The sequence below is a fragment of the Zootoca vivipara genome, chromosome 6 (assembly GCF_963506605.1).
Source record: "Zootoca vivipara chromosome 6, rZooViv1.1, whole genome shotgun sequence".
NCBI classification, from domain to species: domain Eukaryota; kingdom Metazoa; phylum Chordata; class Lepidosauria; order Squamata; family Lacertidae; genus Zootoca; species Zootoca vivipara.
Window position 1 is genome coordinate 81,348,786 of NC_083281.1, and position 13,729 is coordinate 81,362,514.

At 47.9% G+C, this 13,729-nt stretch overlaps 1 protein-coding gene across 2 annotated transcripts in view; it reads left to right on the forward strand.

Moving 5' to 3' along the window:
- Window positions 1-5,386: 5,386 nt before the first annotated feature.
- Window positions 5,387-13,729, forward strand: part of C1QTNF12 (C1q and TNF related 12) — a 37,680-nt gene continuing 29,337 nt past the window's right edge. For both annotated transcript variants that reach the window (XM_035120700.2, XM_060276202.1), the window contains exon 1: window positions 5,387-6,571. In XM_035120700.2, the coding sequence (XP_034976591.1) occupies window positions 6,383-6,571 (189 nt within the window). In that variant the 5' untranslated portion in view covers window positions 5,387-6,382. The remainder of the gene's footprint in view (window positions 6,572-13,729) is intronic.

Below are 13,729 nucleotides of genomic sequence, written 5' to 3' on the forward strand. Positions count from 1 at the left end.
GCTTCTTTGTATGGAGGGCAAAGACGTGTGTGTAGAAACCAGCCTAGTGTACAAAGGCAAAATTTGCATCCGTTGCTCCGCCCATGTTTGCCTCTGGCCCCGCCCACCACTCATATGTGGCTTTTGGAAAGTTGTCCAGAAGGGAATGTGGCCCCTCCAATAGATTCCTTATCTCTGCTGTAGGGGCTTTGGATGAGATTCGGTGAGAGCGAATGCCATTCTCGTAGCAATTTTTCAATATGCAAGAGAGGATGGCAACAAATTGTTGTAGCACAAAGTGGCACATTTTAGAATTCCATCTGCTCCATTCTTCCTCCCCTCCTACCCAGTTTTCTCACTCCTCAATAGCTGATCAGTGGTAGGTGTGCAGGAGAAACTTGATTTTTCTCCCCATTTTAATGAGAAACTACCCGATTCTCACCTTTCCAGTCAGTGCGCAAACTGAAACATCACTATCCCTTGAACTTCACACTTCCTCAAATTTTGCAATGCAACTGTCCAACCCTGGTGAAAATAACCTCCGAAAATGCATTGCATCAGTGGAAATCCCTTGGGAAAATGTGCAGATGAGCCCAAACTAAAAAGCCGACGGATTTTCATGGGCATTTTATTTCATAAAATTCATAAAGCACTTGGTTCTTTTTTTTAAAGCAACACCAAGAACAACCCAAAGTGGTTTACAAAAAATAGCATAAAAAATTTGGCAAAACCAATCATATGTTCAAAAAATCAAAACCAGCAATAAACTAAAAACGCACCAGCATTCTGGATAATCTGGGTAGACTTGTTCAAACGATGATGTTTTTTTAGCTGGTGCTAAAAAGAGTACAGTGAGGGTATCAATAGGCAGGGGAGTTTCAAATTGTAGGTGCAGTTGCACTAAAAGATGGATTTCTTACAGGTGCAGAACAGGTATCATGTGGCACTTGTAACCGTGCCACTTCTGCAGATCAAAGTGGTTGAATGGCCATACATGAGGGCAAGGCGCCCTCGGAAATAAGCTGATCCCAAGCTGTTAAGGGCTTTGTACACCAATTGCAACACCTCAAACTTGACCCCGTGGCAATCCTGCAACCGGTTCAGATCAGGTGTTAGATGCCGATGAGACCTCGCTCCTGTCCGCATTCTGCACTTCCCGTGAAGGAAGGGAAATAAGTTTCAAAATGCTGAATGTTGTGGTCAGTCCAGAACCTGTGAGGCCGGGGTTTCAAATCCCCACTAGACCACGAAGCTTGCTGGGCAACCTTGGGGCCAGTCACTGCCTCTCAGCCGGACCTACCTCACAGGGTCGTTGTAGGGTGGGAAACCATGTGTGCCGCCTTGAGCTCCTTGGAAGGGGGGGGGAGAGGTGGGATATAATGTAAATGCAATAAAAAAATAAAGATAAATAAAACCATCCCTAGGTCACCCTGGTTAAAAACCCAGAACCAGGCATAGGCAAACTTGGGCCTCCAGATGTTTTGGGACTACAACTCCCATCATCCCTGACCACTGGGCCCATTAGGGATGATGGGAGTTGTAGTCCCAAAACATCTGGAGGGCTGAGTTTGCCTATGCCTGCCCAGAACCAACCTGGACTGGATAGCTCAGTTGGTTAGAGCAGTGGTTCCCAACAGGTGGTCCACGGACCCCCAGGGGTCCGCGAGCTATGCCAGAGGGGTCCGCAAGATGCTATTAGAATAAAAAATATATTAAATATATTTCGTATGATAACAGATTTTTTGTTTTGGCCGCTTCCTGCATGAGCAGAGTCTAGCGCAAAACTAGAATTAGATGAGGCAGTAGTTCTGCTGTATGCCGTTAGGTGGCCGTTTACAAACACTACTGTTTTGCAAAGAGGCAGCGCACGCATTCTACTAATGCTCACCTCCCCAAGATGCTTTGCGCACGTCGGCTTCATTTGCGCTACTGCGCAGGTACCCTGTCTTCTCCATTCCCCTCCCTCCTCCCTGGACTCTTATAAAAAGACTCTTAATTTGGCTCTCACTTTTTAATTTTAGGATTAGGAATTAATGGGGGTCCTTGTCACAATAGCGGCTCAATGAGGGGTCCTCGAGAAAAGTTTGTTGGGAACCCCTGGGTTAGAGCATGGTGCTGATAACGCCAAGGTTGCAAGATCGATTCCCCGTATGGGATGGCTGCATTTTCCTGCATTGCAGGGGATCAGACTAGATGATCATCGGGCTCCCTCCCAACTCTCTGATTCTATGAATGGATAAATACTTAACAGGCTCCCGCCCCCACCTCCCGCCTGCTTCCAGCTCACATCATCTTTCTCCTGCCCTTCCCCTTGCATAAATAGCTATCTTGCATTCCTGAGAACTATGTAGCAAGCCATTCTCTGCTAATAATATTTAACTTTCCTTGGCGTCTCCTGGTACTTATGCTCCTGTTCAGGTTAGTTGTAGACGGCCCCGCGAGTTTGTAAGTGTACTTGATGACACGTTAATAGGACGATCTGTCATATTGCAGCTAAACAGCCCAGACGGTTCCGCAGACCGTGGCAAGGATTGGCGTTCTCGCGACGGCTCTTTCCTCCTCCTAGAACACACCTAACATCTCCGCACCCCTCAAACATCCCAGACTCTGCATGCAACTTTTCCTTAAGCATGTCTAGAGTCGAACCTTTTAAGTATTCGGCACCAAAAGGTAAACAAACCCCCTGCCAAGCTGACCCGGCAGCTGCAATTGGGATAAATTACGGGGGGGTGTCAGTATTTTTTTTTAAAAAAAATACTTTAAAAATGTTTATTACAATGTGTTGCAAACCTTATTGCTTCAGGGAACTCCGCCCCCCCCCCCCCCGGCCACCATCCCAGATCTGTCTGCCAAAGAACCCCAAGTTTGTTAAAAAAATGAAATTAAGAAATATCCGCTTGTGAAGGAGGTCCTAACTTAGCCCAGTTACAGGTAGGTAGCCGTGTTGGTCTGAGTCGAAGCAAAATAAAAAAAAATTTCCTTCAGTAGCACCTTAAAGACCAACTAAGTTTATATTTTGGTATGAGCTTTCGTGTGCATGCAGTGTGTATCTGAAGAAGTGTGCATGCACACGAAAGCTCATACCAAAATATAAACTAACTTAGCCCAGGCTCATATAAATGTAGATAGGATCATGGAGCTGTATTTATTGTTGTTAATAATAATAATATATTAAATTTGTATACCATCCTTTACCTGCAGGTCTCAGGGCAGTTCGCAACATAAAATCACAATTTAAAAAAATAACAGAATACATAATAAAAACAAGAACAAAAACAACTCGATAATACCCTCTCCCCAACACATTTTAAAAGAGCGTTGGATGTCAATCAGCTGAAGAGTTGGAAGGTACCCCAAGGGCCATCTAGTCCAACCCTCTGCAATGCAGATACTCCCCCCCTCCCAAGATTCAAAAGGAAAAATTGGAGAAAAATGTACAGATGGAAACAAACCAAAATTAAATTCAGCAAGCAAGTGTGAAGTTCAGCATTTAGGCAAAGTGACAACCAAATGCAGGAGTACAGGAGAGGGGCGCTGCCTGGCTTGGCAGCGACCAATACAAAAAGGCTGTCGGGATTGCAGTCATTCACAAGGTGTGCAGGGTGGGGGGCATAGCTGAGTAGTAGAGCACCTGCTTTGCATGCCGAAGGTTGATTTCCTGGCATCTCCAGGTAGGGCTGAGAGAGGTCCGCGTCTGAATCCGTGGAGAGTCATTGCCAGCCAGTGAAGACCTGACTCGAAATGGCAGCTTCCCAGATTGCTAATCTGACCATGAGTTGGCAGCGTGACGCAGCTGCAAAAGGGGCGAATGCGATTTTAGGCTCCATGAATAGAGTCATGAGTTTCCAACTGTGATTAGTCCCACCTTTATTCTGTGCTGACCAAACCTCCTCGTTTGAGGCACCACTCTTTAAGGAAGGTTGCAGATGGATTGGAATGGGCTGCCGGAGGGCCACAGAGGCGATCTGGGGGTAGAGGAAATAAAGAAACGTTGACTGAACGTTTGATGAGCCTGGAGGAGAGAAGACAAGGGGAGGCAATCTTCTCTGTTGCCGCTTGATGGAACTCAGCAGGGAGGAGGGTGATTTGGCTCTGCCTGCCATTGGCTTTGGCGCCACCTACTGTTGAGCTCCCTGCTTTCTACCCTACCAGTCCCAATAGGCACCAGCCATCACTGATTACAATAGGTAGAATAGAATAGATTAAACCGTTCACTGTCTGGAGAAGCAATCTGACCTGGGGAAACACAGCATTGCCTTTCCCATTTAAAGTTGTGTCCACTCAAGCCGATGTTGTTCTAGCCTAATACTGTGGGGGTATTGTTTTTGTTTGTTATTGCGGCATGCGTTTTTGTGTTTTTATATAGTTATGTTTGTGTTTTTATATAGCAAACCACCCCCTGATCTTTGGATGAAGGGCAGTATAGAACTTCAACACATAATACTAATAATAATCTCCAGGTAGGGCTGAGAAGAGTCCCCTATCTGAATCTCTGGACATGTTGTGCCAGCAACATTGAGCTGGCTCAGTAGAAGGCAGCTTCCTATATCTTAAGGGAAGGGATTGTAGCTCAGTAGCAGAGCCTCCCAGATGGTCCCAGGTTCAATCCCTGCCATCTCCAGGCAGTGCTACGAATGTCCCCTGCCTGAAATCCCAGGGGGCTGCAGCCAGCCAGTGTAGACAATACAGGGCTAGTAGGACCAGTGGCCTAAGTCAGGAGAAGCCAGCTCTCTACATTCCTAAAAGGCAGGTAGCCAGCTTCATAGAGGACAAGCCTGTTGATGGTAGAGGCAGTAAGCCAGCCCTGTTGCATTTGGGTGCCTGAGCGCCTTTCCTAAAGTCCTGCCCTTCTGGTTCCACTGCATGAAATCTCATTGATCATCCCTTCTCCTGTGCTCCCAGTTCAGAGCTGGATCGCCAGCACGCCAAGATCTGCCCTTGACCTCAGTGAACCCGCACCCCTCACTTTGTTAAGTCCAGCAAGGTGCTAGACCTGGGATAGCTCCGTTGGCAGAGCGCGAGGCTCTCAATCTCAGGGTCGTGGGTTCAAGTCCCATGTTGGGCGGAAGATTCCTGCATTGCAGGGGGTTGGACTAGATGACCCTCGTGGTCCCTTCCATCTCTTCCCAATTCTATGAAAGCTAACAGTGCTCCACTTGTACAGTGTTCTCTGCTGAGAAGCGGCGATCCCAGTCTGAGATAATGGGGAAGAGAATTTTTGGAAGGGGCTAGGTGGGAGGGAATGCACAGAGAGACATTTCTGATTTAAATGTTCTTTGGCACAGGGAAAGATTCCACTTATCCACCAGTCTCCCCTTAATAGGAGTCTGAAAAGACCAGCCCTGACAGCTCATTAGAATGTGATCCCTCCCTCTCTGGCTGGGTCTCACTTCCCTCCCTCCTTCAAGTTGATGGGAAACTCTCCCACAAAACTAGTATTTATTTGCCGAGCGACAACCAAGGAGGCTTTTGCCGGTCTGCCACTGGCGGGAAAGGAACGGAGAGCAGACGGGCATTTGGAAAGCGGTCGAGAGCAGAGAGAGAGAGAGAGGCCCAATTAGAGAGAGAACGAAGATTTGGACCCCAGTTTTTGGAGTTAACGGGATCCAGGCTGAAAAGTTTGTTTTCTTCCCTACGGAGGTGATTGCCAAATCGTTTATCTGCAAATTTCTGCGCCCAGAAAAAGTGAGATAGTTGACTTTGAGCACTTTTGATGCCTTTGAGAGCTCCAGCTCCAGCATCTGTAAACACGATGTTTCCCACTGGTAAGGATCAGACTTTTTTTCCTTGCTGAGTTCAAGGTGGACAGAGAGCGAAGGCTGAGTGGATGTTTTCCGTGTCAGGAGGTGAACTTTCCCAGCAAGCGGCAAAGATAAAAAGAATTGTGAGGGTGCTCACCGCCCCCACCCTCAATCTGTTTTCAATTCCTTGTGTGCGTGGTTTTGTTTTGCTATTTCGTCCCTTCACCTGCTGCTGATTTGAATCTAGAGGTCTGAAGACGTTTGGGTGAGGAAGGAGACTTAAATGTGAAATACTGGGCAGGTGTCCGCTGAACTCCACCAGTCAGTCAGATTCTGGGTTTGTATCTTCCCAAGCTGCTGTTATCAAGGAGTAACTTCAAACCGTGAGTTGTTTTGGCTGGGCAAAACCTGATCAACCATCTGTTCCAAAGGAGCATCAAATTTGCTCACCGTGATCATTCTCTGCCCGTGAACGGACTCAGTTGGCCAGGCAAGGACTAAACTGCATTGCACATTTCGATTTTTTTAAGAGGCGAAAGGAAGCGAACCACATTTCTCTCCAAAGACTCCCAGGCATTTTGATTTCCCTCTCTGGAGGGGGTCGTCTCCCTCTCTCTCTCTCTCTCTCCCTCCCCCCCCTCTCTCGTCTTTCCATTTGAAAGATGTCCGGCAAAGCCAAGATGAAATGTTGGACTTGGTTAGTTTTGGCAGCTTTGGTGTGCCAAGAGTTTTCCCACATCCGAGTAGCGGTGGCCAAGAAAGAGAGAAAGAAGCCGAAGGAGCCTAATCAGTACACAGAGCCTTTCAACGGGACTCTTTCCAACAGCGAAGAACTCAACACACACTCCAAGGTAGCTATGCAAATATATATGCCTGTTCTCAGCTCCTCTTTTCAGTCAATCTTCAAGAGTCAGATGGAGGGGGGCGGGGTGGAATCTCTTTTAAAAAATATCTTTTTCATTCACGTGACAGCACAGTTGGATTCCCATTTCACAGATGGGGAAAACTGAGGATGACGTAAAGTTAGGCGGCCAAGGCACAGAACCTACACACAGGCAGGGTTAAGGAGGAATCATTTCATTTCCATGCCACTCAAGACTGACAATAGCTCTGTTTGCTGAAGGTTGTTCTTTAAATGCATGAAAAAATCTCACTTTTTTTTGGGGGGGGAGATGTCCACTTTCTGAGAAATTATGCATTTTGTCTGCCTTTGCTACTTAAGGATAACACTGCTTTGTAGGCGTTTTCCCACCACAAAATACCTTTTTTTTAAAAAAAAATAAAAATCGGAATTGGAAGAAGCACGCAACCCATTTTGTTAACTGTTCTGATCAGTTTGTGAATTAGGTCAGAGGCCAGTTTGCTTTAAAACGCAACACAAATAAAACTCCCCTCCATCCCAATCCAAGGGTCTGCTCTGTGGGCTCAGTGAGGATGCTGTCTGAACTGATGGAAGGAATTGCCGCAGGAGGCAGCAATGGCTGCTCATTGAATTGCATGGCTTTAAAATAAGGCTGCCGGCTGTTGCTGTGACTCCAATGCCCATCATCCCCAACCAAAATGGCTGAAGGTCAGGGATGATGGGAACTGTAGTCTATCAACAACAACCAGAGGGCAACAGGTTCCCCTGTCAGTGTTGAGGTCAGAGATATGAGTGCCTAACAGCTATGATCTGTGTCCAGCTAAGTTCTACTCGGAAGAGGCCCATTGAAATGAATGAATGGATCTGGGTTAGCTTCTATTTTGAGTAGATCTAGCTTTGGAGCCACCCCTGTGGGAGCTAAGAGCACAGCCTCATTTTCCGAGGTGATTTTTGTATGTCAGGAGATGGTCTTCCCGTCATGCCCGGCTCCTGGGCTTCCCAGAGATAATCCAATTTATAGGGATGGGTGAGCTTGTCGGTTTTGATTTTGCCCGTTTTTGTTTCTAATTTTTCCAATCTTTAGTTCAGTTCTTCACATTTCCACATCCGTTTGGTATTATTACTTTTTAAGGAAATGGTCTGCATCTTAGAGTACGTTTCTCCCTAGTGCGCTCTTCTTTTATTTGCATGTAATTTACACATTTTTGCAAGCAGTTTTCTGTGATAAAATACATTTTTAAACAAACCCTACTTTCTACTAACTTTTGCGTTTTTCATGCACATTCCCTCCCTCTGACACCTGCATTTTCAGACACACTCCTTGGCTGAAGAACCACATTGCAGAATTTGGAAAAGCCCGGTTTCCAAAGGATGGCTGTGGTTTTTTTTGTTTGTGGGTTGTTTCAGAAAATGCAAACTGAAAGTGTCTTCATATAGCTCACTTGGTTAGAGCATGGTGCCGGCAGTGCCAAGGTTGTAGGTTCAATCCCCCGTAAGGGCTGTAAATTCCTGCTTTGCAGGGGGTTGGACTAGATGATACTCAGGGTCCCTTCTAACTCTATGAGAAAATGCAAACCGAACTAAAATTATCCCCTTAATCCTAATGGTTCAGGCAACTTGGCCCAATCCTACAAAACTGTGCTCATACCCATCTTCTAATTCTGAAGGAGCAGAAAGCACTCTCACTTGCACCTGATGTTAGCCTTCCTTAGGTCTAACTCCAAGCACAGTTTGGTTAGCTCCAAAGCTTGTATGATTCTCATCCAACACACCTTGTTTTCAAGATGCATGCTCCAGGGATCCGAGTGGCTAGGCTGCCTTTGTGGCCTTTTCTCTCTTTTAAGTGTAGAGATGCAGCAAAGTGTGGTTAAGGATTGGCGGGGAGAGAGGATCTGATGGAGGTTTAGAAAAGCAAGTGTGTGAAGACCAGAGAAATGAGAAACTCTCTCCCCTCGGAGAAGCAGGCTGGCGGTAGGTTCAGGACAGGCAACTAGGTAGGTTCAGGTGATTACCGCAACACATAGTTAAACTGCGGAACTCACTCCCACAGGAGGCAGTGATTGCCACCAACTTGGATGGCTTTAAAAAGAGGATTAGGCAAATTCCTGGATGATAAGGCTATCAATGGCTACTAGCCATGAAGGCTATGGTCTACTTACCTCCTCTGCCAGAAGCAGTACACCTCTGAATTGTAGTTGGTGGGAATCACAAGAGGGGAGAGTTGCTCTTGCACTCAGGTCCTGCTTGCATGCTTCCCATTGGGGCATCTGGTTGGCCACTGTGAGAACAGGATGCTGGGCTAGGTGGGCCACTGGCCTGATCCAGCACCGCTCTTCTTCATTAAGCTTGTGTGATCATGCTTAGCCTCTTAGGCAAGAGGAGGCTCTTGTTTCTATCATGCCTTCTGCTTGTGAGTTTCCCAAAAGCATCTGTTGCAAAACAGGGATGTTGGGTTTGTAAGGCTCTCTTGCAATCTGTCGTGTCCCCCCCCCCTCCGCCTTCTACTCCTACACAAGGTTTGCTTCTGCACCGTTTCAGCCTCACAACAACCCTGTGAGGTAGGCTAGGCTGAGAGGGAGAGAGGCATGCCTCAGGTCACCCAGTGAGCCTCGTGGTTGGAGAAGGATTTGAACCTGGTCCACATCTGACACCCTGACCCTGTCATGCTTCCCGTTTTCTGCTGCTTTATATCACCTTGGAATATTTGCCCTGTTTCGGTCAGTATTCCCTGCTTGGGTCAGTGATGGTTGGTGCCCTCTGGGGCTGATGGGGCAGAAGCCAGGGAGCCCAGCAGTAGGTGGCGCCAGAGCCAATGGCAGGCAGAGTCAGGTCATTCTAGATTCATCCCCATCCTCCTGAATTCTACCAAGGAGGAGGAGGAAGCTGGCAGCCAAAGCCGCCTCGTGCGCTGGATGGCCGTGAAAAGGCAGGCAGGTGGCGGCAGGCCGAGGGCAGACCGAAGTTGGTGGGGCAGTGCCCCATCTGCACCAAGGAACCAGCTTCCACTACAACTCCTATCCGCCCTACCATGCTGGCTGCGGCTGTCAGTTTAGCAACATCTGGAGGGCCAAATTCTCCCCACACCCGGTCTTGGTCTATGTAGCCTGCCACCATCAGCTCCGACAGACTCTCTAGAGTAGGGCTGGGCGATACAGCGCTACATCACTGAAAACCGGTTTGAAGTCCCTATCATGATCATAATTTTTCACCTGGCAATATATCGCAAATCATGGTGTGTGTGTGTGTACGATGCAGAAATTGCAACACAGGGAAAACTGAAGCCAGCCGATGTCTCTGCATAGCTCCATCCTTATTTCAGACATCATGATATATCAGGCATGCCCAAACTTCGGCCCTCCAGATGTTTTGGACTACAATTCCCATCATCCCTGACCACTGGTCCTGTTAGCTAGGGATCATGGGAGTTGTAGGCCAAAACATCTGGAGGGCCGCAGTTTGGGGATGCCTGTGATATATATTGATGCATCGCAATGTTTAGCTGGTGATATATCGCGATTTTGAAAACCTTATATCGCCCAGCCCTACTCCAGGGTATCGACCAGGGAAGGGTCTGCCTCCCTTCACTTGTTACTGGAGAGGCCAAGGATTGAACCTGGGACTGTCTGCTTAACTCAGTGGCTCGAGCACCTGCAGGTTCAATCCCCACTGGCATCTTCAGGTAGGGCTGGGAGAGACCCCCTGCCTGAAACCCTGGGGATTTGCTGCCAGTCAGTGAAGGCACCATTGAGCTGGATGGACCAATGGCCTCATGCAAAATAAAGCAGCTCCCTCTGTTCCTATATCTTAAGAGAAGGGCTGCACCTCAGTGGCAGGGCATCTGCTTTGCATGCAGAGGTCTCGGGTTCAAACCCCACTGGCATCTCCAGGTAGGGCTGCCTGAAACCCTGGGGAGCTGCTGCCAGTCTGTGTAGACAACTGAGGTGACAATTGAGTGAGATGGACCAATGCCCTGACTCTGTATAAGGCACCGAAAATAGGTTCTCTAACTGCTGGGCAACATTGCTGCAGGAGGAGGACCCTCTGCACCTTCTGTTGCCACTATTGCAACGGAAGCCGCAGGCTTACTTCACAGCACCCTGGAGCCGGCCACGCAGAGGCACCTGCCACTCAGCAATGAGGGCTGCGGCCCCGGGAACCATCTGGGACTTGCCTTACCTGCAGGCGGCGGGCGGCGCAATGGGTAATCTGTGGCGCCGAGGGGCGTGACCGCCAAGCTGCAACACTTAATACCCCTTATAGACGCTTTGTTCCTCTTCAGCCTTAAGAAATACGCACACACACGCTCTCATAGGCACACACTGAGAAGTGTCATTCCCGTAATCTGTGGATGTCTGTGCAGGGGCTTAGCAGCCGGCAATTTACTCCATTGTGGTTAATTAGCTAATAGGAGCTAATTACCCTCTTGTGGGTGGGGAGAAGGAGAGAGATTTACCCTCCAGACAAGAGCTCAGAGACAATTGCTTCTTCTATATCTGGGCAATTAGGAGTGTGCGCCAATTAGTTGGGAAAGACTGTTGCTTGATGGCACGGCCAACGCGGCGCTTTATTTAGTCTGAATCCGCCGGTTCGTTTTTCTGGTTTTTGTCTGAGCTGTTGGGTTTCCTGGAAGGGAGCTTGTTTGTCAAGGAAGAGGCTCTGTGGTCGTGGGTGGGGGAGATGTGCTGGCTGGCTGCTCCACAGGCCCAGGCACAATCTCTTTTGGAAAGGTGGCCAGCCTTGTATCGAGTGCTGGGTTTTGGCTGAGATCTATGGGTGGGGACCCTAGAACTCTCAAGATCTTGTTGGTCTCCATCAGCCCAAGCCAGCATGGCCAGTGGAGTAGTAGTTTAATCATATTTTTGTACTCCAGTTCTCCTCAGCCTCAGCCAACCTGGCCACTGGCCCAAAGGATGATGGGAGTTGGAGTCCCACCACATCTGCAGAGCCATGGGTTCCCTGGTGCCTGACATAGGCAGGGAAGCATTCCATTGCCTTGTCTCTGTGGGATCTGACCAGTGGTGGACCTTTAAACTCGCACATAGTCATCCAGTGATAATGCTGCTGTCGAGTGATTATTTGATCAGAAAGTGGTGGCCTCACCTTCATTTGAGGTTTTTAAGCAGAGGTTGGATGGCCACCGGAAGAGGGGATTCTTCAGCTGCAATTCCTGCATTGCCGGGGGTTCCACCAGATGACCCTCGGGGTCCCTTCCAACTCTACAATTCTATGATTTTTTGATTCTATGACGTGAGTGGGAGTTTGTTTGTGTGTGATCCCAGAACATATTGGCCTGAGAAAGTGCCCAAATGACCTAGATCCATTATATTCAGTGGTCCAGGAGATCTTTCCAACATTGTAGGGCCTTAGCTTAATAGCTGAGCACATGCTTTGCGTGCAGAAGGTCCCCGTTCAAACCCCGACATCTCCAAGTCGGGCTGGGAGCATCCGCCGCCTAATACCCAGGGGTGCTGCTGCCAGTCAGTTTACACAATACTGAACTAGGTGGACGGAAGACTCTTGACTTCAGTAGACACCACTCCTCAAGATGGAACAATGGTCTGACTCTGCCTAAAGCAGATCCCTATGGTCCCGTGTCCCAAGGGAAGGGCCAATATCTCAATGGTAGAGCTCCTGTTCCTGGGGAACTGCTGCTGGTCAGGTGGTGATCCTGTGGCCCTCCAGATGTTGCTGGACTCAACCATTGGCCAACCGTCTGGAACGGTGAGAAGTTGTAGTTTAACCATGTTATAAGACTCTAGCTCCCTTCAGCCTCAGCCAGGGATGATGGGAGTTGCAGTCCAGCAACATCAGAAGGGTCAAGCATTTCCTACACCTGGATTAGAGATGACCAGCCATGATGGTGGCCATGTAGCCTACTTTACAGAGGAGGCTCCTCTATTTGAAGGGTTGCCTGGCAGAAGTCTAGTTCAAAGATAAAGGATACTAATAAGGGAGAGCCAAGCAGGGCAGGCAGGCTGCCCTTCATCCCCAGATCCTGAATGGCCAAATTGAGCAGACACACCCTTCATCTGCTCACAGCCTCCCCCACGACGGGTGCATTTTCTGTTTAAAACTATAGCAGCGATTTCTAAATTGTGCACCTATGTATATAAAAGAGTGTGTGCTGCGGACACAAATCTGTGTTCCTTTTCGTTGCTGCGTTCCCTTTTTCTCTGGTGATGCAACAGAAGTCGTCCAACTTGCACACCCAACTTTGCGATTCTCTGCACTCGGCCTCTCTCAGCCTCACTTTTCCTGGCCTGTAGAATGGGAGTAAAAATGGATGGATTTCAGAAGGTTCTTGTATGGATTGGAAAGAGCTGGAAGAGAGAGTGGGCCATCAGCTCATCGCCTTGTGGTAGTTCATGTGCTAGATGGTCGGAATTATATATATTTTTGAAAAGTCTGTTCGACAAATGTGTGGAAGGGTATGTTTGTGTGCTAAGCTTCAGAGGAGCCCTATTAGATGAGATCTGTTAGATGTTAACTGCCAATGGGCCTGGAGGCTTGAATCCTATCTACAAACAGCACAATCATTCCCCAAGTGTCAGCATTCTTATAGAGCCCAAGCCCTTCAGAATTCGCACACAGGACAGAGGCATCAACAGATTAGAGGTTCGTGAAAGTTTATGTAAATTAAGTGGGGGAACAGACCCCAAAACAACCCAGTGAGGACTGAGCATGCCCAGAGGCCATGACTAATTGCCTAGTTGCTTGGAACCCTTAACGGGAGCATTCCACGCTGCAAGACTGTGTTGCAGACTCCACTTTTAATTATCATGGCCAATAGCCTGCAACAGATCTATCCTCCATTTGTCTTTAGCCATTGCTATTATCCCATGGCAGGGAATCACATTGTCAGTGCATTATAATTTGCACATTATGAACAGGATGCAACCTAAGACGTATCAGTCTAAACATCAAAGAGAGAGGTCTGCATAGAGATCAAGGTAGGGGGGGGAGCAGTGTCCAATGATGAGGATGAGGATGACGATGATGACTTTCCTCCCAAACTGGGACTCAAGGCGGCTTACAAAATTAAGGCAACACTGATAACATACACAAAACTAAAATCCAATAGCTAAGAAGTAATTAAACCATGATAGAATTAAAACAATATAAAAACCAATCTATTAAAATGCAGATG